At 42.7% G+C, this 26,255-nt stretch overlaps 2 protein-coding genes across 7 annotated transcripts in view; one reads left to right on the top strand and one right to left on the bottom strand.

Moving 5' to 3' along the window:
- Window positions 1–8,902, bottom strand: part of TADA2A (transcriptional adaptor 2A) — a 58,631-nt gene extending 49,729 nt beyond the window's left edge. Inside the window, exons 1-3 of one of the 6 annotated variants that reach the window (XM_087956787.1) lie at window positions 6,728–6,815; window positions 5,424–5,535; window positions 3,463–3,551 (exon numbers count right to left, since the gene is read on the bottom strand). In XM_087956787.1, the coding sequence (XP_087812913.1) occupies window positions 3,463–3,487 (25 nt within the window). In that variant the 5' untranslated portion in view covers window positions 3,488–3,551; window positions 5,424–5,535; window positions 6,728–6,815. Of the gene's footprint in view, window positions 1–3,462; window positions 3,552–5,005; window positions 5,078–5,423; window positions 5,536–6,695; window positions 6,919–8,883 lie in introns of those variants that run through there. The other 5 variants (XM_087956815.1, XM_026680464.2, XM_087956795.1 and 2 more) reach the window with 5 other exon arrangements.
- Window positions 8,613–17,466, top strand: RRP15 (ribosomal RNA processing 15 homolog). Its single transcript, XM_026680465.2, has 5 exons — window positions 8,613–9,115; window positions 11,132–11,406; window positions 13,877–13,974; window positions 15,782–15,983; window positions 17,166–17,466. Exons 1-5 carry the CDS (start codon window positions 9,043–9,045, stop codon window positions 17,325–17,327), a joined length of 810 nt encoding a protein of 269 aa, XP_026536250.1. The 5' UTR covers window positions 8,613–9,042; the 3' UTR covers window positions 17,328–17,466.
- Window positions 17,467–26,255: the final 8,789 nt, after the last annotated feature.

Genomic DNA, 26,255 nt, shown 5'->3' with positions numbered 1-26,255 from the left:
GCTGGCTATTTCCATGGCCCAATTGCAAACCCCTCATGGCCCACTAGTGGGCAGCAGTCCACAGATTTTGGGGGAATCCCTGTATGTAGTGATAGTTTGAAGTTACAATGCCACCGAAAAAAGGGAGTTACAACTATTGCTCACACTTACAAACAACACAGCATCCCCACAGTCACGTGATGAAAATTGGAGTGTTTAGCATGTATTCACGATAATTGCAGGGCCCTGGGGTCAAGTGATTCCCATCTGTGACCTTTCCAGCTAGCTTTTGACAAGCAAAGTCTTTGAGGGAAGCTTGATTTACTTTACAGCTGTGTGATGCACTTTACTACGATGATTCAGCACTTAGCAATAGCACTTAGACTTATGTACCGCTTCACAGGGCTGGAAAGCCCTCTCTCTCTTAGCAGTTTATAGAGTCAGCATATCTCCCCCAACAAGCTGGGTCCTCATTTGACCCACCTCGGAAGGATGGAAGGCTCGAGTCAACCTTGAGCCAGGTGAGATTAGAACTGTCGAACTTCTGGCAGCCAGCAGTCAGCAGAAGTAGCCTGCAGTACTGCATTCTAACCACTGCACCACCCCAGCTCTCGATTTGCTTAAAAACCGTGGCAAAAAGATCATAAAATGGGGCATGACTCACTGAACAACCATGTGAATTCTGGGCCCAATTGTGATTGTGAGTCGTGGATGGGCTGTGTTAATGAGGCATGTCTCACCCATTCAACCGCATGTAGCAAAATCCATCTGCTTGTGTGTGCAGAGTGACATTTACACTAAAGTGATCTCATGATGTCTTTACTCAGCAAGGAAGAACGAGCCTGCTGGCACCTTTAATTGTCACTGGATTGATAGCATCATTAACCAGCACTAGGACAGCGGGTGAAGCTTCCGCTTGAATAGGCTAGTCTGTTTATCAATACCAAAAGCGGAAATAAAACCACTAAGAAATGCAAGAAATAATTAGTGTTTTTACCAGTTAAGTGGCCATTCAGGACACCAGTCATGAATGACAACTATCTGGTGTCCTTGCGTTGATTAGCACATGGAACAAGACCAGAAAAGCCTTTGTCCTTAGTCATGGCCAGATAGAATTCTCTCTTAGAAACTTGACCTTGGATTCTCCCTTTAAAATTGCTCTGTTAGAAAATGGCAACTTTCAGAGAAGAAAAAAGTTTTGGAAGGAGGAGGAGGAGGACATTTTGTTCCTCCTGCCACCTAGGGTTAAGGTACACGCCATCCTAACCCCTTCATTCCTTGCTTTGACTCAACTCTTGTATCTGCTCCTAGCCCTGGAAGGGAATGCTGACAAACAAGGGGAGCTCTTTGTCAACCAAGCATCTTTACTGCCATCTAGTGGTTATACAAATGTCTGCAGGCCAACTACAATCACCCTAAACCAGGGGTGTCAAACTTGATTGAGGGCTGCATCAAGGTTGTGTTTGACCTTGGAGGGCCGGGGGTGGTGTGGCCATGGTAGGCGTGGCCATGGTGGGCGTGACACATGACTCGTGTCAGGGGCACCTGTGGTGGATAAGTGCTAAGGCAGGACTTCCCTGAGACCCTCCTTCACTTTCATTATAATCTCCTTCCTTCCTTCCTTTTTTTCCCTTCCCTCTTCCTTCTCCTTTCTTCTTCCTTCCCCTTTTTCCTTATTTTTCCTTCCTTGCTATCTTCCCTTCTTTTTCCTTGTCTTTCCTCTTTCCCCTTCTCCCTTCCTGCCCTTCTTGCATGCGCAAATGCAAAAGAGGAAACATTTATCCTTTTGTTTTGTTTTTGGCTTGTTTTGATAGCCCTCTGCCAGCAAACACGGAGCTTGGGATGCCTCCACCCTGCTCTGTTTTCGCTGGCAGAGGCAACGCAAGCGGGTCCTTCGCTGTTTCCAGGGAGGCCCCACAGGCTGCATCCGGCCCACAGGCCTTGAGTTTGACACCCCTGCCCTAAACCAATACCTGTTTTACTGGGGAAGAAAGGAAACACATACAGGTAGTCCTTGACTTACAACAGTTTGTTTAGTGACCGTCTGAAGTTAGAACGGTTCTGAAAAAAGTGACTTATGACCATTTTTTACACTTATGACTGTTGCATCCCTATGACCCTGTGATTTATATTCAGATGCTTGACAACTGGTTCCTATTTATGACTTAGGTCTCACTTAACAACAGAAATTTAGGGCTCAATTCTGGTCATAAGTCAAGGACTACCTGTATTGTAATAAAATATGTTTAGTTGTTAAGTTGCCATAATACTCTTAGCAGTTTTTGCTACAACAGGTTAATCGTCCTACTATTTAAGGGAGAGCTACATTCATATCTTTTCTGTACTGGGGAATTCTGGGAGTTGAAGTCCACAGGTCTTAACATGGTTGGACTGAACAAGGAGAGATTTAACCTGGAAATAAGGAGAAACTTGCTGACAGTGAGAACAATCAACCAATGGAACAGAAGTTGCCCTCGGAGATTGTGGGAGCTTCATCACTTGAGACTTTCATGAAGAGACTGGACTGCCATTTGTCAGAAATGGTGTAGGGTCTCCCGCTTAGGCGGGGGGTTGGACTAGATGACCTACAAGGTCCCTTCCAACTCTGATTATCTGCTGGAATCTGTTAAACCCCTGTTCTAAATTGTCTAATCTCTGCCCTTTTTTACAGAAAGCAGAACAGAGCCATCTCTCTGATGAAGTATTTTTTTAATCAAGGCAACCTGGTCTACCCAAATATGGGACGTAGCACACTGCTTCTGCCTTTCAGCCCCAATCCAGGAGCCTTCGTAGGCAGTTGCTTTCACAACAAACTAGTTTTGTGTCAAATTTTATATTTACCGACAAAGAAATAAAGGGAGACTAGATTATTTCAAGCTATTTAGCTCTCTCATCAGCTAGCCATATCCATATTTGGGTAGACTAGGTTGCCCTAATAAAAAAAACATTTAAATCTGTCCCGTGGTATAGCCAAGAAAACTAGGAGAGCCGGTGGCTTAGAGGTTAATACACCTACCTAGTATATAAGCAAGCCTGGGTTTGAATCCCAGAAGGGTATGACTAGCTGATGAGAGCTAAATAGTTTGAAATAGATCCATACCAGTCCCCCTTAATTCCTTGGTCGGTAACTACAAATTTTAACATCTCTCTGGTGTATTAAAAAAATGGCAAATGCCTTTGAGCCACAGAACTGCAGATTTGGAAGGGACCCCACCAAGGGCTATTCCATTTGGACAATTATTCCAACCTTGGCCTCTTAAAATTTCCAGAGACGGAAAACTCACAACCTCTACTGCTTAAAATCATTACACAATATAAGGATATCGTGCTTCGTATAGGAGGCATGTTCTAACTTCACCAAGCCATAGAGTCTAATGCTAAATACTCTAATTTAACCTATTTAACCAAGGTTAAACAGCATTCTTGCTTGTAAAGAGGTGGTTTGGTTTGGTTTTTTGCAATTTCAGAGTTAACCTTACTTACTGCTGAATGAAGCCAGGTGATCCATGATCCTTTCTAAGTTGCGAAGGTTATTGCCTTCTTTTGAATGATGCTTTATGGACACTCAGCCACTGCAATAAAGGGGGGAAAAACCCACATAACTAGCAAGTTCTAAGCACTGGGAAGTTTCCTGAGTTCAGGTGAAACAGACTCTGCCTAACTCTAACCCTGTAAATCCTAATTTTTCAAAATGAATCATTGGTGTGTAGCATGATGGGTAACTTTCTGTAGTTTCAAAAACAAATAGGATTCAAGGGAACTGGCTCCACAGAGTAAAGAGAACTCATTTTAGTGGTTAGCAAATGGATTAATTTGAGTAAAGGTAGTCTTCACTTAATGACCATTCATTTAGCAACAGCCGAAACTTACGATGGTGCTAAAAGAGTGATACTTATAATCTGTCCTTGTAGCTGCAGTTGTTGCAGCATCTCCATGATCACATGATCCAGGCCTTGGGCAACGGTCAGTTATGACATTACATCATCCTGCAGTCATGTGATCGCCATTTCCGACCTCAGTTGCTGGTTTCCAACAAGCAGTCAATGAGGACGCTGGCAGAAGGCTGCAAATGGCAACCAGGTGGTTCGCACTGAATCATGGTGCAAGTCGCTTAATGACACCAATCGGAAAGGCCAGAACTGCTGTCATTTACTGGCATGGCCATGTGATCTTACTCTTTACATCTGCACCATTTAGTCTAAATCACAGTCATTAAATGAGGACTACCTGTACTTTGGTAGAATGAGAAAATGTATGGGGAAATTTTAAGATGTGCAAATACTGATAGAAAGTTAGAATGTGTTACGCAGTGAGTTTGCAAGGAAAGATTACAGGTAGTCCTTGATACGTATGCCTAGTCACTTAGCGGCCATTCAAAGTTATAACAGACATTCCCAAAACTATTTACGACCCAGTTTCAAAGTTGCCCCCCTCCCCCAGTCATGTGATTGGATTTTGAGCATTTGGCAAATGGCTTTCATTTAGGACTGTTTGTAGCATCCCCTGGTCACATAACTATTTTGGCATTATTATTATTATTTTGCCAGAAACTGGTGTTTATTTCTGGTTTTCAGCTGGAAAAAAAACACCACCCACTAACTAAAATGCTTTTATTTAACAACTGTGGCATTCAGTTCACTACCACAAAAAAAGGTCATAAAACCAGGGGTGGTTATGGGATTTGCTTAACAATCACAACTTAGAACTGTAATTGTGAACTCATTTACAGTCATAACCCGAGGATTACCTGTATGTGCCCAAAGAAGCAAAAATAGCTTAATTCAAGACTGCAGTTACACGGAGTTGGGTATATCGCAAGAAATATAATCTAGAGCATGCATGTCAAACTCAACGCATCACGTTGCCGTCACGTGACATTTCGTGATGTTTTTCCCATTCGCGGAACTGGGGTGGGCGTGGCCTGCGCGTGACACATCTGGCCCATGGGCCGCCAGTTTGACACCCCTGATCTAGTGGTTTAAGGCACCAGACTAAAAAGCAAGAGATTGTAAGTTTTAAGTCTTGCCTTAGCCATGAAAGCCAGCTGCGTGATCTTGGGCCAATCACTGTCAGCCTAGCCCACTTCACAGGGTTGTTGTTGTGGAGGACTATTGTAGAGGAAAATAGAAGATGTTGGATATATTCACCGCCTTATTTGTAAAAATAATAAAGGCAGGATTTAAATATATAAATGCATAAAAGTAATTAGAATGTGTTGGGAATTGAGTGGTTAAGAAGTGTGTGATGTAAAAACAAGGATTTGAGACACAATGCAGAAATGCTGAATGAACATGGATTGAACACAACAATGCATGAAAAAGACAGAATGAACAAAGATTGCATCACAAAACTAATATGTCAGTTCTCGACTTACAACCATTTGTTAGTGATCAAAGTTACAGCTGCACTGAAAATAGTAACTTATGATCATTTTTCCAACTTACGATCTTGCAGCATCGCCATGGTCATGGGATCAAAATCTAGATGCTTGGCAACAGACTCATACTTATGACCGTTGCTGTATCCTGAGGTCATGCTATCACCTTTTGCGACCTTCTGACAAGCAAAATCAATGAGGAAAGCCAGATTCACTTAACAACCATGTTACTGGCTTAACAACTGCAGCAATTCACTTAACAAATGTGGCAAGAAGGGCAGCAAAATGGAGCAAAACTCACTTAACAGAATGTCTCACTTAACAGAAATTTTGTGCTCAATTGTAGTCATAAGTCAAGGACTATCTGTGCCTGAAGGAAAAATGGACAGTAAGGGGAAGACTGAAAATCATGGATTACTGAAGAGGAAATCCCATAGACAGGAATGACAACAAAAGGCAATGTGTAAAGCAGGCGTCTCCAAGCTTGGCAACTTTTAAGATCTGTGGACTTCAACTCCCATAATTCTTCAGCTAGTCATGCTGGCTGGGCAATTCTGGGAGTTGAAGTCCACAAGTCTTAAAGTTGCCAAGTCTGGAGACTCCTGGTGTAAAGTATTGTATGGATGCTTGTGGCATTCCCCAGCCAGCATGCCTGGACTTCAACTCCCAGAATTCCTCAGCCAGTATGTTGGCTAAGGAATTCTGAGAGTTGAAGTCCCTGCATCTTACCCTTTGCTAGGTTGACAAACGTTACTCTACACCCCTATAAAGTCTCCTCTAAATAAGCTCAACTCTTGGGGGACTCGTGAATTGTTCATCCACATGCTGTTTTCCTGGAAAGTATCCCAAAGTGGTTTGGCTCTTGCTTTCTTCATAGGCATTTTCCCATCTTTTCAGCTCGGGGGAAAAAAATAAATCTCCCATGTATAGAAAGACTGATGGGGTTTCAGCTGGAATTAACGCTGCTTGCCCCCTAGAGGGCGACAATCGCTAAATCACGGCCTTACCATCTCAACCGCTTTCCTCCCTCCCTCCTTTCCGAGATCGCTGCTTACGTCAGCGGCACGCGCCCCCTCGTCCAATGAGCGGGAGCCGGCGGCGGCGCACGCGCAACCCCCGCCCGCGTGGCTCTTGACGGCACGCGCGCTCCCCGCTTTTGCCGCCCTCCCCCTCTTTCTTCTCGCCCACCGCCACCGCCGCGCATGCCCTCTTTCCGGCTCTTCTTTCTCTCGCTTCCCCTCCCACCGAATCACCTCCCCGGCTTATTTATTGCATTGATTTATTTCTTCCTTCACTCTTTTCGTTCCACCGAAGCCGGCTTGCTTTTGCGCCTTAATACCCTCGGCCGGCCTTGCGACGTTCAAACGATACCTTGCTCCGGACAACCACCCGGGCGGAAGGTCCTTAAATCTTTCTGCCTGTTTTTTTTCCTTGCCCTCCCTGTTGATGCTTTGCCGGTGCGCGCGCCTCCTCCCGCTCCCGCTCGGACGTGCTCGGGCCCGATCGGGAGTGGGCGGGGCATCAGAGAGGTCGCGCACGCGACACCTCCTTTCTCCTCCCCCGTGGCCCCCGCCCCTCCTGCTTTCCCGCCTTTTCCAGAGCGCGCGGCTGCGCGTGCCCAGGAACCTTCTTTTCAGGCGCGCACGCGCTCTCCAGGTGTCCGTTTGAGCATGAATGCAGGAGGAAGAGGGCGAGACTTAATTATTTGCCGCCCCCCTATTAAAAACTAGACAATATGGGAAGTATGCACTCAAATGTGAACTTAATTTAGCTCTAAAATGAACCATTTGCAATTAAAATGGTAAATTAATAACCAAAATAATGCTGTGTGATAAATAAATCAAGTGATTCTCAACCTTAGACATTTAAGACTTCTGGCTGGGGAATTCTGGGAGTTGAAGTCCACACATCTTCTATGCTTCTAACACTCCCAATTAAAGAGGAGCAAATTGTATATTATAAGATATGGGAACTTTTATCGATGGCTAGAGAAAAAATATGAAAGCTAGAAATAGCTAATAGATTAACGCAGAGGTCTCCAAACTTGGCAACTTTAAGACATGTGGACTTCAACTCCCAGAATTATCTAGCCAGCATAGTCTTAAAACTTGCCAAGTTTGGAGACCTCTGGATTAGTGAAATATAGAAAATGTGTTAATAGCATTAAACATATTAAGAAGAAGAGTGTTGTAATAGAGATACTACGTATATCAATAAGATTAGAATAAGTAAGAATAGAGAATACTAAAGTAATGAAAATGGATGTAAATTTTAATTGTTATTGCACAAGATGACACACCATTAAATGAAAGATGAATTGAATGTACCTTAAAACATAAAAAAGTCCACACATCTTAAAAGTTTCCAAGTACGGGTAGTCCTCTACTTATGACCATAATTGAGTCCAATTACTTTGTTAAGTAAGACATTGAAGTGAGTTTTTGCCTCATTTTATGACCTTTCTTGCCACAGTGAATAACAAAATTGTTAAGTGAACAATAACAAAATTGCTAAGTAATGGCTTCTCTGTTGACTTTGTCAGATCAAAAGACGGGACCTTGAGACATAGCAACTGTCATAAATATAAACCAATTGCCAAGCTTCTGAATTTTGATCACCTGACTTTGAGGATGCTGCAAAGGTCATAACTGAAAAATGGTCATCAAGTCACATTTTTCAGTACCATGTAACTTTGAACGATAGCTAAATGAACTGTTGTAAGTCAAGGACTACCTGTATTTATGGAGTCTCAATCCTCCACCTTTTCAAAAAGCAACTGGACTTTCTTAGTCGGCTTTCTTTTTTAAAACGCACCTTTGGGTAAAGTTTCTGAGGTTGAGAAACACTATTTTGGGAAGCTCCATTCAGAGTCTGGCTCACACCCATTGAGTCCCATTGATTCAGAATGAAATCCCAGTAGACCTGCCAAATTCTGCTTTACAAAAAGGAGCTTCTTGTAGCTTCTTGTATTGTACATTTCTTGCTTTCTTGCAGGCTCCTTCCTCTCTCCCTCCCTTCCCACTCATTTTCTTCCCTTCCTGTCCTCCTTGTACTCTTTTTCTTCCTTCCTTCCTACCCCCTCCATTCCCTTCCTTTCCTCTTCTTTCCTTCCTCTCTATCCCTTCCTTCCTTCCCATTCCTCCCTTCCTTCTTCTCCTTCCTTTCTACCCCCTCCCTCCCTAATTTTCTTTCCTTTCTACTTCCTCCCTTTCATCCCATTCCTTATCTTCCCTCTCCTTGTACTTTTTCTTTCTTTCTACCCCCTCTGTTCCCTTCCTTTCCTCTTCCTTCCTTCTCATTCCCTTCCTTCCTTCTTCTCTTTCCTTTCTACCCCCTCCCCCTTCCTATCCCCTCCCTTATTTTCTACTTCCTTCCTTCCCATTCCCTATCTTATTTTCCTTTCTACTTCCTTCCTTCCTTCCCTTTGCCGCCCATCTTGCTCTCCAAAGGGAATGTGGTGGAGGTGCATTGTGCTGAAACACCCGTTTTCCCCCAGATCACCCCGTCATTCCTAATTGGCAGCAGACCACTTCCACTCGATATTACGTTCTTCTCATCAGAATGCGTGCAGGCATCGGGGTAAAAATCTCGCCCACTCCCATCCGGTCTCTAGAAGTAGTCCCGGCCGGAACCTTTGTGACGGCTGCGTGTTTTCCCCGGATCGCTTAAGGGACAGGACCAGCAAGATGGCGGTGGCTGTCGTAGATCCGTATGGGGTGGCGAAAGTTCTCAGCGCTGAATTGGAAGAAAACGATAGTGGTAAAGCTGGGGAGGGGATCTGTAACTGGTTAGCCGGCTAATGGATGGCCGATGGGGGGAGAGGCGGAGGCAGCTGTGGAGAAAGCAAAAGGGTTTCTGCTTAAAAAGCGACGGACAAATCATCTGTATTTATAACGAGAAGTGTAAGATAAAGGGGACCCTATGGGGATGTCTGATAAATATCGCTTTCTTTCCCAGATCATTAGATCTAGTGTCTGTCGCTTTCCCATTTCTTAGCCTCCCACATGGTTATGGATCACTCGCTTTTCTTGGGTTACCAATAAAGAAGAATATTTGTAGCTCGGGGTTGAAATGAGGGGTGATCTGCGCTGCCGAAGCTTGTTTTCTTGCAGACGTTTCATTAGCCAAACTAGGTAACATCATCGGTGGTAGGTACTGATGACGTTACCTAGGTTGTGTAATGAAGCGTCTGCAAGAAAACAAGCAAGCTTCGAGAACAACCAAAGAGCCTCATTTTCTTGAATTGGTTTATTTCTTTGCTCGATATTAATTGCCACTGAAAAAGAATATTTGTAGCTCAGAAGTTGAACTGTGGGGTTCTTGCTTCCCTCTGAACTTGGTTTGTTTGCTTGCAGATTTTTCGTTCTCCAACTAGGTAACATCATAACTCAAGGTTAATCGCACCAAACTTGATTGCAGGAAATACTGTATTTTTAACTAGTGGTCAATGTCTGGAACGCTCTACCTGACTCTATGGTTTCTTCCCCAAGCCCCAAAAACTTTAACTTTGGACTGTCTACTATTGACCTCACTCCTTTCCTAAGAGGTCTGTATGGGGTGTGCATAAGCAGACCAACCGTCCCTGTCCTATTGTTTCTTTTATTTTTCTTATATGTATCCATGTATTCATAACTATGTTTTTACTTATACCTATTATCTTGTAAGCAATTGAAAAACCAAATAAAATAAAAAATAAATACTAGCTATGTTACCTAGCAATGAAATGTCTGCAAGAAAACAACCAAGCTCACAGAGCATCAAAGGACCTCATGGTATTGCTTCACAAAAAGGCAGCCTTGTTGCCCCTCTAAACCTTACACTGATGACGTTTCCTCATAAGGTAGTGAAATTGAGAGGTTGATTATGCTGATGTGGTTGCTTTGGTGATCACGTAAATAAATTTCCTCTGGAGGATCTGTTTTCAACTTGATCCTTCTGGTGCTATAACTGTTTACTTATAGCCACTGTAACTCAGTCCATCCTCCTGGCTGCTGGTCATCCTCTGCTCTATCCTGCTTCTTTGGGATCAGACATTCACTTTCATAGTGTCATAGTGTTGCTTGCGCGATTGTGATTTTTGTAGATATCGCAGCATGAATATTTTTACAAGGCCATCGCAGCTGCTCCTAACAATTGCATATTGGTTGATTGCTTTTTCTTTACTGTTAATGGGTAATCCTAAAAGCAGGAGATATATACTTCTTCATTGTCAATCCTGATTGTTGTACCTTTGTCATTAGATTGGTTGTCTTTATCTTTGATTTTAGGAGAAAAGATTTCCATTTTTTGACTATCAAGTAGCTACATTAGCATAATACAGATTGTTGATGTTTCTGCCTTCAGTTTTAAAACCAAATCTTCTTTCAGTCCAACTTCCTTTAATATACTGTATATTCAGACTTGAATAATTAAGGAGAGAGTATACATCCTTCTCTCACTTCTTTGCCAGCTTACAAAACAGTGCTCTATGCTCCTTATCCTTAGACACAGTTCAAAAAGATATAATGATCAATAGTATCAAAACCCTCTGTGAGATCAAGCAGATGTAGATGGATTGCTCTATTCCATCTTGGTCCTGCCAGAAATAATCTTAGTTGTACAAAACACACATTCTCATTGTTTCCTTGAAACGATACAAACTCCTCTTGTTCTTGTGAGCTATTAGTTTTTAAAAAGTGGTGGGTATATTTGAATTTAATTAATTTACCAAAATTTAGATACAGTATTTTGGTTATGGATACGATGCAAGTAACAAGGATATTTTGTTTCTTTTAGGATCTGAATGGAGTTCAGGAGTTCCAGAAGATAGCTTTTCAAGTGATGAAGGAGAGCAGGATGACGAAGTTGATGATACACCTAAGACTCCAGATACCAAAGTTAATGATGCAGAGAAATCCAAAGAAACAGGAAACGCTGGATGGGCTGAAGCCATGGCCAAAGTGCTTAACAAAAAGATTTCTAGTGATAAGCCCACTATCCTGTTGAAAAACAAGGAGCGGGATGTAGAACGAAAAAAAGAAAAACAAGAGAGATTGGAGCAGAGGAAGAAGGTAAGGAAGCAGTTGAATATTACCGCTACTATTCAAGAAATGTACAGTAGCTGAGATACAAGTTATGCTTAATGTATGATCACAATTGGAATAAAAATTTCCACTGCTAAGCAAGGTGGTTGTTAAATGACTTCCCCTGGTTTTCCTTTTTTGCCATCATTGTTAAGCGAATCACAGAACGTGTTAATCACATGGTCATTAAGCAAATACACATTCTCCCATTGGTTTTGCTTGTCAGAAGCTGGCTGGGAAGATCGCAAATGATGATCTCATGACCTGAGATGGTGCAGTCAACAGTAAATAAATGCTGCTTGCCAACTGCACGAATTTTGATCACGTGACCATTTGGATGCTGCGATGGTCATTGTAAGCCACTTTTTTTCAGTGCCACTGCAACTTTAAACAGTCACTAAATGAATGGTGGTTAAGTTGAGGATTCCCTGTATCACAAAACCCTGATTTTGGCAAGTTATCTATCATCAACTAGCTGTCTATAGAGCTTTGGGGTTGTTAAATGAAGATGATGGGCAACCATATAAATTGGATTGATAAATGTAAATGATCTGTTGTTAAATGTGTAAAATGAATGTTTTAATTCTGTTTTTATGTTACAAAATTTAGAGGTTGTCCAACTCTAGGTGGGTCTGGATGGCTTACACTTTTGAAAAGTTGCTATCCAATAGTGTGTGTGCACACGCACACACACACACACTATTGATAACATACTATGTCATGCCACCAGGTATAGGATATTACATGACTTCTACCTCCCTGCTCCTTGGAGGGGGAAAACATCTGTATTATTTTCATAGTGTATATCCTGTGTGATACACACTTTCAGATTCTTTGTCATTAAGAGGCAGATAATACATGAAATATAAAATTTAAAAATACAGAACAAAAAACATAAAAGGTAAAATCATAAACAGCCAGAGAAAATAAATGCACACACACACCCCAAACCTCCCCCCCACAACTTTCCAGGGTTCAACAAGGCCTGTAGAATGTTCAGGTTTTCAAAGCTATGTCCAAAAAGAATCTAATCTTAGTTTTGCACTATGGTTTAGAAGGAAGCCTTCTCATGGCTTCTCCCCAGTGAGACAGTTCTTAGTTACCTACATTTCTGGAGGGTATTTCATGAAGGAAATTGGGCACTTCAACTTAAAATCCTGGACAGCCTTCTGGTTATTTTATAGAAACTCAAGGAGTTTTTTGTTTTTTTTTTATCTTCTCAGCATTAAGTCAAAATTGTTTCAGGGTTAAAAGCAGACATATCTAGTAAACCATATTCTTATCCGTCTATGCCTTGAAGCTTTTCCTCTCTTATTAATGACAGCATAATGAATGGAGCTACTAGTTGCTAAATGACTTATATTCTTACAGTATATTCAGGACACAGTGTAAATCAATCTTTCTCAAACTTGGCAGCTTTAAGATGCGTGGGCCTCAACTCCCACAATTCCCCAGCCAGAAACCTAATGAACCTCCAGCCCCTGGCAACAACAGTTAAGCCATTGATGGGCTCCATATCCCCCTGGGGTCACAAAACCATATCTTCAGAGCCTTTTAAACAAAATATCAAGATGGGGGCCAATCTCTGCAGGGATGGTGCTCCACAGGGAGGGAGGCCGCTATGCAGAGTGGCCTTCTTGGCCCCATCAGATGGAACTTCTTAAGAGAGATAACCCATAGCAATCCCTGCCCTCTTCTGGTAGACACAACTGGGAAAAGTAAGTCCTTCAAATAACCTGGCCTTAAGCTATGTAGGACTTTAAAGGTGTCAACCAGAGGTGGTATTCAGCAGGTTCTGACCAGTTCTGGAGAACCGGTAGCAGAAATTTTGAGTAGCTCGGAGAACCGGCAAATCCCACCTCTGACTGGCCCCACCCCCATCCATTCTCTGCCTCCTGAGTCCCAGCTGATTGGCTGGGTCTTCTTTTGTTGCCCTGCAGAGGAGAATGGAGCTGGAAAGCAGGTTAGTGGGGTGGGAAGGGAATGGGGATTTTTCAGTATCCTTCCCCTGCCACGCCCACCAAGCCGCGCCCACAGAACGGTAGTAAAAAAATTTGAATCCCACCACTGGTGTCAACCAGCACCTTGAATTGGAGCCAGAAGCAAATCAGCCACCAGTGCAGCTCCAGCAAGAGAGAGAACACGTGTACAAATCTAGAGTTACACAAAATTATGTGGGCTTCCGCATTTTGAACTAATGAAATCTTCTGGATACTTTTCAAGGATACTTTTCAATTCAATTGAAGAAAAGCAAATTTATCCTTCCTGCAGGGAAAAAAAAAAGGGCTTCTCTGTGTCTTCCGAAAGTTGCTCTTTGGTGTGGGAGCATATCCGTAATGATAATGACTGTTCTCCTGTAGCACATTTTCACTTCAATAACCTTTAGCTAGAAAGGGTTGGTTCTTCCTTCAGTACTTTCTATTAAATGACTAATTTCTCCCCTGTGTTTGTAACCCAGCTGAATAAAAAGCGGGAATGGGAAATGATGTGCCGAGTGAAGCCGGATGTTGTCAAAGACAGAGAAGTTGAGAGAAACCTTCAGAGGGTTGCCACCAGGTAAAAGTAAACGTTTGGTCTTTGAAAAGATTTTAGATTTAGATTTAATAAAGATCTTGCCTTTATTATTTTTATAAATAACTCAAGGCAGTGAACATAACTAATACGGGCAGTCTTCAACGTGTGACTAAAGTTGAGCCCCAGATTTACGTTAAGTGAGACATCGGTTGCGTGAGTTTTGTCCCATTTTACAACCTTTCTTGCCGGAGTGGTTAAGTGAATCACTGCAGGCATTAAATTGGTAACATAATTATTGGGTGAATCGGCCTTCCCCAGTGACTTTGCTCGTCAGAAGGTCGCAAAAGGTGATCACATAACCTTAGGACACGGCAACTGTCATAAATATGAATCGATTGACATAGGTCTGAATTTTGATCACGTGACTGTGGGGGTACTGCAAAGGTCATAAGTGTGAAAAACAGTCATAAGTCACTTTTTCCAGCACCGTTTTAACTTCAAACAATCACTAAATGAACTGTTGTGTAAGTCGTGGACTACCTGTATTCCTTCTTCCTCCTACTTTCCTCACAACAACCACCCTGTGAGGTAGGTTGGACTTGGGACTGGCCCAAGGTCCCTGAGCCGGCTTTCATCCCTAAGGCGGAACTAGAACACACAGGCTCCCAGTGATTGGCCCAAAGTCATCTGCTGGCCTACAGGTGATTGGCCCAAAGTCACCAAGTCAGCTTTCATGCCCCATGGTGGGATTAGAACTCACAGTCTCCTGGTTTCTAGCCTCGAACCTTAACCGCTACAGCAAACCAAACCAAAAAGCTTTGCAGGGTGATCTCTTGATCAAATCAAATTCTTGGCTGATTTGAGTGACTTGTACAGGTAGTCCTCGACTTACGACCATAATTGAGCCCCAGATTTTTGTTGCTAAGTGAGACATTTGTTAAGTGAGTTTTGCTCCATTTTATGACATTTCTTGCCACAGTTGTTAAGTGAATCTGGCTTCCCCATTAACTTTGCTCGTCAGAAGGTCGCAAAAAGGGATCACATGACCCAGGACTCTGCAACCGTCACAAATATGAACCAGTCGCCAAGCATCTAAATTTTGATCATGTGACCCTGGGGATGCTGCAACAGTCATAAGTGTGAAAAATGGTCATGTCACTTTTTTCAGTGCCGTTGTAACTTTGAACCGTCACTAAACGAACTGTTGTAAGTCGTGGGCCCCCTGTATATGGGTCTATCTCATAAAATATCAGCAAAAGTATTCAGAAGTCTTATTAAAAAAAACATAAAATGTTATGTAGAATTAGACTGTAATGTATTAAATAACCGAGCTGGATTTCCTTGACTATTGAATAAGCTTGGTAGTCGAAAAAAATATTTCTGCCATCCTAACCCTATAGTTAGTCCTTGACAGTCACTGATTTGATGACTATTCAAAGTCAACAATAGCAGTGAAAAAAAAAGTGACTAGCCCTCACACTTAGAACCGTCGCAACATCCCCATGGTTACGTGATCAAAATACAGCACTTGGCAACTGGCATAAATATACAACAGTTGCAGGGATCCATGATCTCCATTTATGACCTTCCCAGCTGGCTTCTGACGAGCACAGTCAATTGCAGCGGGGAGCCGGATTATCTTAAACAATTCTAGCCAAAAAAAAAGGACCTAAAATTGGGGTGACTCACTTAAGTGCTTTGCTTAGCAACAGTAATTCTGGCCCCAGTTGTCGCTGTAAATTGAAGACTACCTATAATTAGGGTTCCTTGTTGAGGCTGTGACAGAGGGGCCATAAACATTGCTTCGGTCATTAAACCTAGCTGCCTAATGGTTCCTTTTAATTTCCAGGGGGGTAGTTCAGTTATTCAATGCAGTCCGGAAGCACCAAACCAATGTGGGTGAGAAGATAAAAGAAGCGGGCAGCTCTGAGAGGAAGCGAGCGAAATTGATCTCCTCAGTTTCCAAAAGAGACTTCATCAGCGTCCTCCGAGGAATGGATGGAAAGGAAATGGAACAAAACCCTGAGAGAAAGTCATCAAGCAGCCGTCAGGTAAGGGGTGTTCCGTCACTATTTTTAGCGGTGTCATAACTTTGAACAGTCACTAAAGAGGTGGCTCTAAGTCAGTGGTAGGATTCAAATTTTTTTTACTAACGGTTCTGTAGGCGTGGCTTGGTGGGTGTGGCAGGGGAAGGTTACTGTAAAATCCTCATTCCCTCCCCACCCCACTAACCTGCTTTCCAGCTCTGTTCTCCTGTGCAGGGCAACCAAAGAAGACCCAGCCAATCAGCTGGGACTCAATGGGAGGCAGAGAATAGATGAGAGCAGGGCCAGTCAGAGGTGGTTTTTGCCGGTTCTCCAAACTACTCAAAATTTGCGCTACCGGTTCTCCAGAACTGGTCAGAACCTGCTGAATACCACCTCTGTTCTAAGTCAAAGACACTCTGTACATGGACTTGAAAGGAATAGGAATATTTTTCATTGGCCAAGTGCGATTGGACACAAAAAAGGAATTTGTCATCGGTGGATAATCTTAGCGTACATACAAACAACAAAGTGATAGGTCAAAGATCATAAATCATATGATACAATCAATAAAGATACAAACAACAAGTGATAAATCGTAAGATAACAATAGGAGAAGGTAGTAGGAAAGATGAGATGATGAGAAGGGTAATAGCAATACAGCCCTACTACATGGGTAAATATAAGGCGGGAAATAGGTGTTTAGTAGAGTGATGGCACAGGGGAAAAACTCTCAGTGTATCTGGTTGTTTTGGCATGCAATGTCCTATGGAGGCGTCCTGAGGAGAGAAGTGGAAAGTTTATGTCCAGGATGCGAGGGATTTGTAGATATTTTCTCAGTCTTCTTTCTGGCTTATGCAGTATGCAGGTAGACCTCGACTTACAACAGTTCATTTAGTGACCATTTGAAGTTACAACAGCACTGAAAAAAGTGACTTAACGACCATGTTTCACACTTACAACTGTTGCAGCATCCCCATGGTCACGTGATTTAAATTCAGATGCCTGACAACTGGTTCATATTTATGATGGTTGCAGTGTGCCAGGGGTCATGTGATCCCCTTTTGTGACCTTCGGACAAGCAAAATCAATGGAGAAGCCAGATTCACCTCACAACCGTGTAATTAACTTAACTGCAGTGATTCATTTAACACAGTTTCAGTTGTGGTATGCTGAATTTTCCTCTACTTTCCATCTCCAACTTCTTAGAATAAACCGAAATCTGAAGACGCTCCAGCATGGAATATATTGCGAGACGATTACATGATGGGAGCCTCAATGAAGGACTGGGATAAAGAAAGTGAAGAGGAGAACAGTGCTGGAGGAGACAGCGACATTAAGCAGGAGAGCGAAAGTGACTCAGATCGATAATGTTCAGAGTCATCCAGAAATCCAGGGGTATTTTTGATGCTATGTAGGGATTGGGGATTAAAAGACACTTTTTTATACAAAGACCACTTTAAAGAACATGAAAGTTCTTTAGTTGGGCAGCCAATAAAATTTAACTAAACAGTAATGGGTTAGCTAATTTGTGGCTCTGTGGCACGCAGAGACATTTGTGCTGGCATGCAAGCCGCAGGCAAACTTACCTCACTGCTCACAGCTGATTTTCGGCCTGTTTGAGGCCTTTTTCAGCCTCCCAGAGCCTTGAGGAAAGCCTTTGCAGGCTGAAAAATGGGCCCGTTTCATCACTTCCTGTATTTCTGGAAATATAGGAAGTGATAAAACGGGCCCATTTTTTGGCCTGCAAAGCCTACAGAAGCTTTCCTCGAGCCTCTGGGAGGCCGAAAAAGGCCTCAAACAGGCCGAAAATCAGCTGGGAGGCACAGTGCAGGTAAGGGGGCGGTGGGGGGTAAGGATTGCACGCGCATGTGCAGAGGGCGGGGGGGCGCATTGCCTTCTGGGTGCTGGTGCACAAGCGCGCACGCAATTTTTGGCACAGGAAGCCAAAAAGGTTAGCCACCACTGGTCCATATGCTGAATCTTTGCAGTTAGGAAGGAGATGGGTTTTGTAGTGGAAACTAGACTGGTGGCCCCATCTGGCATCCATCATTAGATCAGTCATTTTACTTCGCGGGTTTATTTGAGGTTTTACCGACTTAATGTCTTTATTTATATATTGACTTAGTGAAAGCCTGAGAGCATAAGAAGATTTTGCTAAGAGTTGGTCTATAATGTCACACCTGTCTGGTGCCAGTTAAAAGCAAAGAACTTCAGTTAGCCCGGTGAAGCAAGAGTATTTCTTTTTGTTTATTTCTTACTTAGAAGCAGGTCAAATAGACTACTTCTGTAATAGGAGACAACATGTATTTATCCTTTTCCCTTATTTATAAAAGCATCTGTTCAGTGCTAATTTTCATTAGATCCATTTCAAATCTGAGAAACCTAGGGAGAAAACTTTCCATTTGTGGTATCAGTGGAAACAGGTTTTGATGTGCACATTTAAGTGGGGGGAATTCCATGATTCCTGCTGACTCATTCCATGAACTTAAGCAGCCGTTTGGCATTTCACAAGAAAAATAGGATAACTGTAACAGAAAAGTTCTTTGTATATATAGGCTGTGTATTTTGCCTTCTTTTCTGTCTATACAAGTAATTCTGTGTATACAAGTGAGCCCACTGTTCACATGGTAGCAAATGGTCTGGTTGCTAGAAACCAGAAATAAAAGCCAGTTTCCGGCAAAACCATTATAAACCATGGTCACGTGACCATGGGGCACTGCAAACAGCTGTAAATGTGGGCCAGTTGTGACTACCAGTTGGGGCAACTTTAGAACTTTGAATAGTCGCTGTTGAAAGAAAAACAGAATGATAAAATTTTAATCAGGCCAGATTTTGGTGGCCTTTTTAAAGGGAAGATACAGTGATGCAGAGCTGTTAAACTTACACCTTACTCCTGAATACTGTTTGTAGGGCGTTTTTTTCTAGTTCTGAGTAAGATATCTATCTGTCAACCTAATTTAAAATTTGAATGACTTTCCTTCCTTGTAATGTTGGAAAACCAACTTTTCCTATGAGGCTCTTCTGATGGAAGAAGCATTGACACATGTATTGGTTGTTTTTTTAAAATGTTAAACTCATAATACCATGTTGCCGTGTCTCATTTTTTCCTTCATGTTCTAAAACAATGATTTTTTTTTTGTTAGGCTATAGTGCTGCTAAGCTTTCAGTACATGGCCTACATAGTAACTCCTGCTGTTGTATGTGTGTGAGAAAGAGAGAGAAACCCATTTATTCTGAACAAGTAATTTTTTTAAAAAAGGATTATTTTGTTCTCACTTAGACAAAACCCATCTTAATTCTGTAGTATGCCAAATGTTTTGAATGCAAAACAATTTGAACTCAAAATGGTTCCATCTACCCACTCTGTTCTGAATTCAAAATGTTTTGAGCTTGAAACAGGTATTTCCAACTTTATTGGAAACGATCAATGGTGTTTTTTGACCAAGGAAAAAAATCCTGTTTTGAACACTGTAAAGAGGATTGATTTATAAGCTAGCCAAGACTTTTATCACAGCAGAAACCAGTGGCTGCTAACAACCAGTTGGGGGATGGCATCGGCTGCAGTAATTGTGCCAAAGAACCGTGATTTCAAGTATGTCAGTAAAATTTCTTGAACAACTCGCTTTCTCCATAATGTTTCTACTCCCTTGATTTAGTATTCATGATTCAGAGGTAGCCAAAGGCAGATTTAACAATATTTCCTAGAACTTACCTATTTAAAAGAAAGCATTTATAGAGCTGCCTGTCTACGAATGAGCTCCGGGAAGCTCCCAATCAAAAGAAAACAGCATATAAAATCATATTAAAACTATAAAAATAAACAGACAAAATCATTATTTTGTCTTAACTGCTTCGGGCGTCAAGGGAGATAACGGACTTCTAGTTTTTGCTCTTCTGGAGGATTCAGTGATTGTTACTTGATGCTGTTATAGTGTGTCTTGGACCTCTCAAGGTCCGACCCTTCGTCCAAGTTGTGAGAGGTGACAACAGGACAAAGTAAGGGTTTGCTAGGAGTGGGTGAAGATATGGGGTGGTCTTATGTTGCAGGATGGTCAGAGCAGCCATGAAGGAAGCTTTGGAAGCCATATTGAGACCAGATGCTCTCATGCTGCCACATTTTGAGCCTGGGAAAATGGAAGGGGGGAATTTCTTGGAGTGTATGTAGTTAGACATAATAACTTTCTTTTTCTAATTCAAGGTCATGTTATTTTGTGCATAAGTGAGGGGAAGTCTCAAGTTGGATGGTGATTGGGGCATGTGACGTGATGATGGGTGCAGGAGATGGATTTGTAGTTTTTATTTATTGCAAGGAAGCCCGGAACTATCAGATTTGGGATTCCCCAGTTTGTGCCAGTTTACTATCCAGATAAAAAGAATTTTGAGAAGATTTCTGTCTTGGAGTTATTGGTTGGAGTGGAGGTTTTCTGGAACGCTGACAGCCATCCTGAGTCACCCTGAAATGGCCTGGCTAAAGGGGCTCTGGTGAAGTTGCGACAGACCCAGCAAGCTGGCAATGGATAATCTATTGCTACAGAAATTAAAATGAGATACAACCGGACTGACGAAAGCATCAGAAACAACAAATACTTGGTGCCAAGTCAAACTTCTCTTTTGCAGTCATCCAATCTTATCCCAGGGCTTGAGGGGAAAAGCCGGGTCTTCAAAGCTTTGCAGAGGGATAAGAAATTTAGGAGGTTAGGATAACCTCAGTTCACTGGGTAATGAAACATATGCAAGACAACAGTCAAGCTCAGAGAGCACCAAGGATTTCTTCATTTCAACCAAGCAACAAATAGCAATAGAACTCAAGACTTATGTAAGGACCTCTCATTTCTAACTCCTGTTAGATAACAATCTGGGAAGGGATTAAGAATGGGCCCATCCTATCTGACCTGGGAGGACAGGTAAATGTGTTTAGGGAAAGATGGTCCTACCAATAACCTGGCCCTATGCCATTTAGGGCCTTAAGGATGATGCCCTTGAATTGCACCTGGAGAGAAACTGCAAGCCAATGCAGCTCTCATAACTCATAAAGCAAGCCTAGAGGTTTCCATTTACTATTCATACTGCTGCATTTTGGACCAGTTGAACTGCTGCTTGTGGCTCCCGTGGCACTGAATACTTGCACCACACCCTGCTTGATTGTTCCTTACCTAAGGTAATCTACCAATATGGAATTTGTCCTGTTTAGGAACACTCCCAGCTAGGTAATCTAATGCATTTTGTTAAAGATCATGTGGACAACCAAGACTCAAAGAGTATACTCTCAATTTGCAAAGTTTTGCTACTCCACCTGAAACTCTGTGTGCCAGGATCTTATTTTATAGCTGCATAGATTACTGTTCTCCTTGATGCTGGATATTAAAATCTATAGCTCACAGCTACTTTTATTGTGAATTTTATTGTAAATTACAACTGCTGTTTACAGCAACTGTAATAAAGTTTTATACCCTGCTATAGATCTTTTACACTCTGTTAAGCGAATTCAATAGCTTGCTCATTTCTGAGCTGGACAAGAAGCTTGAAAACTCCAAAGCATCCGAGGTTTATGGTTGAGTAAACCCAGGATGACTCCCTGTATCAGGCAAATAACAGAATAACAGAGGAGGAAGGGTCCTTGGAGGTCTTCTAGTCAGGCAGGAAGTCCTATACCATTTCAGACAAATGGTTGTCCAATCTCTTCTTAAATTTTCCAGTATTGAAACACTCATCACTTCTGGAGGTAAGTTGTTCCACTAGTTAATTGTTCTACCTGTTAGGAAATTTCTCCTTAGTTCTAGGTTGCTTTTTTCCTTGATTAGTTTCCATCCATTGCTTCTTCTGCCTTCAGGTGTTTTGCAAAATAAGTTGACTCCCTCTTCTTTATGGCAGCCCTTCAGATATTAGAAGACTGCTGTCATGTCACCCCTGGTCCTTCTTTTCATCAAACTAGACATACCCAATTCCAACAACTGTTTTAATACACTGCTCAAAAAAATAAAGGGAACACAAAAATAAGACATCCTAGATCTGAATGAATGAAATATTCTTATTAAATACTTTGTTCATTACATAGTTAAACGTGCTGACAACAAAATCACACAAAAATTATCAATGGAAATCAAATTTAGCAACCCATGGAGGTCTGGATTTGGAGTTACGCTCAAAATTAAAGTGGAAAAAAACACTTCAGGCTGATCCAACTTTGATGTAATGTCCTTAAAACAAGTCAAAATGAGGCTCAGTAGTGTGTGTGGCCTCCACATGCCTGTATGACCTCCCTACAACGCCTGGGCATGCTCCTGATGAGGTGGCGGATGGTCTCCTGAGGGATCTCCTCCAACACCTGGACTAAAGCATCCCCCAACTCCTGGACAGTCTGGCGCAACGTGGCGTTGGTGGATGGATCGAGACATGATGTCTCAGATGTGCTCAATTGGATTCGGGTCTGGAGAACAGGTGGGCCAGTCCATAGCATCAATGCCTTCGTCTTGCAGGATCTGCTGACACACTCAAGCCACATGAGGTCTAGCATTGTCATGCATTAGGAGGAACCCAGGGCCAACCGCACCAGCATATGGTCTCACAAGGGGTCTGAGGATCTCATCTCGGTACCTAATGGCAGTCAGGCTACCTCTGGCGAGCACATGGGGGGCTGTGTGGCCCCCTAAAGAAATGCCACCCCACACCATTACTGATCCACTGCCAAACCGGTCATGCTGGAGGATGTTGCAGGCAGCAGAACGTTCTCCACGGCGTCTCCAGACCCTGTCACGTCTGTCACATGTGCTCAGTGTGAACCTGCTTTCATCTGTGAAGAGCACAGGGCGCCAGTGGTGAATTTGCCAATCTTGGTGTTCTCTGGCAAATGCCAAACGTCCTGCATGGTGTTGGGCTGTAAGCACAACCCCCACCTGTGGATGTCGGGCCCTCATACCACCCTCATGGAGTCTGTTTCTGACCATTTGAGCAGCCACATGCACATTTATGGCCCGCTGGAGGTCATTTTGCAGGGCTCTGGCAGTGGTCCTGTCCCTCTTTGCACAAAGGCAGAGGTAGCGGTCCTGATGCTGGGTTGTTGCCCTCCTACGGCCTCCTCCACGTCTCCTGATGTACTGGCCTGTCTCCTGGTAGCGCCTCCATGCTCTGGACACTACGCTGACAGACACAGCAAACCCTCTTGCCACAGCTCGCATTGATGTGCCATCCTGGATGAGCTGCACTACCTGAGCCACTTGTGTGGGTTGTAGACTCCGTCTCATGCTACCACTAGAGTGAAAGCACCGCCAGCATTCAAAAGTGACCAAACCATCAGCCAGAAAGCATAGGACCTGAGAAGTGGTCTGTGGTCACCACCTGCAGAACCACTCCTTTATTGGGGATGTCTTGCTAACTGCCTATGCTTTCCACCTGTTGTCTATTCCATTTGCAGAACAGCATGTGAAATTGATTGTCAGTCAGTGTTGCTACCTAAGTGGACAGTTTGATTTCACAGAAGTGTGATTGACTTGAGTTACATTGTGTTGTTTAAATGTTCCCTTTATTTTTTTGAGCAGTGCATATGTTTTAGCTTCCAGTCCCTATTCATCTTTGTTGCTCTTCTCTGCACTCTTTCTAGAGTCTGAAAAACAAGATTAACTTGAGGTTCATTATTTTTTTGTATTCCAGCCTAGAGATGAATATTTAGAGTGGCATGGCAAAAATGGGCTGTTCTACACCTTTTTCTGGATCCCCCCCCCTTGAATCCTGTGAGTGAACTGGGCATAAAGAAAGCTTGGAGAAGGTTAAGTTGGGGACACGTTCACAAAATGGCTGCCATGGTTGAAGCTTGTCCATGGAGGAAGGTAAATGAGCGCAGAGATATTTTCTGGCGTGCTATTTATCCCCCAAAAGTCGCTTTAGGCCACCCACAAAGTTGATTTTTTTTTTCTGGCCACACATATTTTCCAGTAAAATACAGATTTGGCTATTCAGATGATGTCCGAGGTTTAAAATAGCTAAGAAGTAAATTTTGATCGCATGGCTGTAGAGATGGTATGAAACAGAGTCGTGATAAGGAGTAGTCATAAAGTGACTTTTTTCAGTGCCGGGTAACTTCAAGTGATCACTAAATAAATTCTTGTAAATCAAGGACTATTTGTAACAGGTTTGCCACAATCTCTAGAAGGTTCTATAAACAGGCATAGAATCAAAACCACAGGAAGTATTAGTACCAGTTGATAAACCTTAGTAAGATCACACCTTGAATTCTGCATCCAGTTTTGGTCACCACATTACAAAAAAGATGTTGAGACTAGTGCAAAGTGCAAAGAAGAGCAACTAAGATGGATTAAAGGCCTGGAAACTAAAACATATGAAAAACAGTTGCAGGTTCTGGGTTTGGCTACTCTGGAGAAAAGAAGGACTAGGGGAGACTTGATAGCAGTAGTATTTGAGAGGCTGCCACAAAGAAGAGGGGGTCAATTTATTTTCCAAAACACCAGAAGGCAAGACAAGAAATAACTGATGGAAACTAATCAAGGAGAGGAGCAACCTGGAAGTAAGGATAAATTTCCTGACAATGAGAACAATTAACCAGTGGAACAGCTCGCCACCAGAAGTTGTGGGTGCTTCATCACTGGAGGTTTTTAAGAAGAGATTGGGCAACCAATCTTTTGTTGAATCTCCTGCTTGAGCAGAGGGCTGGACTAGAAGACCTCCAAAGTCCCTTCCAGCTCTTCTGATTTTGATTCAATTCCTGGTTTCCAGAAGTTCAGCAATTAAGAAACTTTTTTTTCATATTTTATCAGTCTTTAAGTGTCTCTGACTGAAGATCATCTCGTCTTGTAAATCCAAATATTTACGGCAGCCCTTGCTGGGACAAACTTTTATGCAATGTTTCATGTTAAGCTGCTTAGCGATTGCACCTAAATAATATATTGCAGTCCTTTCAGATTTGCCTCAACCCTGTTTGAAAAGCCCTTGAATTTCAGAAGAGTTCACCTGGGGTAGAACTTTATGAAGGTTGCAACGTAAAGTTGCCCCAACACTCCTTTCTGTACCAACAGAAATCTGAGTACCTACCAGTAGGTAGTCTAATTACATGGGACAATCATTCCGAATTAATGTAGGTCTTAGTAAAGGAAAAGCATAGCTAGTGCTGTAATCCTGACCTAAATTATATTCCTTTGCAACGTGCTGGAAAGCAACACTAACATTTCCCAGAAAGTGGCTTCAACAGACTTTATCTTTGCAAGTTTATACAATTAGTCCTCCACTTACAACCATTCCTTTAGTGACCATTCAAAGTTACAACTGCATTGAAAAAAAGTTACTTAGTGCCAGACTTCGCAGCAGCATCCCTACGGTCGTATGATCAAAATTTGAGTGGCCATTAGCATGCATATACAACAGTTGTATATGCAACAGTTGTAGTGTCCTGGGATCATGTAATCACCATTTGTAAGTGTCCCAGCTGGCTTCTGGCAAGCAAAGTTAACGGGAAAGCTCGAATCTTTTAATGAGTGCATGGTTCACTTGACAATTGCAGCAATTCACATGACCACCCTAGTAAAAATGATTGTAAAATTGGGCATGACTCACTTATTGCCTCACTTAACAACAAAAATTCTGGTCTCAGTTGTGGTCGTAAGTCGAGAACCACCTGTACTTTTGCATCAGGAAAAAATGGTTCCCTCTGAAAAACAGCACAACAGTCAGCATGGTAGGTTGATGCTCCCTTTAAGTCAGGGGTGTCCAACCTTGGCAACTTTAAGACTTGTGACTTCAACTCCCAGAATTCTGGGAGTTGAAGTCCACAAGTCTTAAAGTTGCCAAGGTTGGGCACCCCTGCTTTAAGTAGTGATGATGTACGGGGTTTTTTTGTCCCTCCAAACACAAAACTATTGGTATATAATTGTGATGGTGAACCTATGGCACGCGTGCCATAGGTGGCATGTAGAACCATTTATGCGGTCACATGAGCCCCAGCCAAACTTACCTGCACTGCACATGCGCATGCCTCCCAGCTCATTTTCGGCTGGTTTGAGGCCTTTTTCGGCCTCCCAGAGGCTCGAGGGAAGCCTCTGCGGCCTCGGGAGGCCGAAAAACGGGTCTTCCGGAAATGCCCATTTTCAGCTCAGGAGGACCTCTGGAGCTCAGGGGAGGCCGTTTTCACCCTCCCAGGGGCTTGAGGGAAGCCACTGCAGCCTTTGAGGTCGAAAAACGGGCCCATTTCAGCACTTGGTATTTCCGTGCTTTTGGCACACAACAACAAAAAGGTTCGCCATCACTGGTATATAAGATAAAGTGCTTTGTAACCAGATTCACTTATTGTGG

The sequence above is a fragment of the Notechis scutatus genome, chromosome 1 (assembly GCF_049901735.1).
Source record: "Notechis scutatus isolate UNSWTSFEM ecotype Mainland chromosome 1, rNotScu1.2, whole genome shotgun sequence".
In the NCBI taxonomy this organism is placed as follows: domain Eukaryota; kingdom Metazoa; phylum Chordata; class Lepidosauria; order Squamata; family Elapidae; genus Notechis; species Notechis scutatus.
The sequence above is the reverse complement of the archived record's forward strand: the minus strand, read 5'-3'. Positions and strand labels throughout refer to the sequence as shown.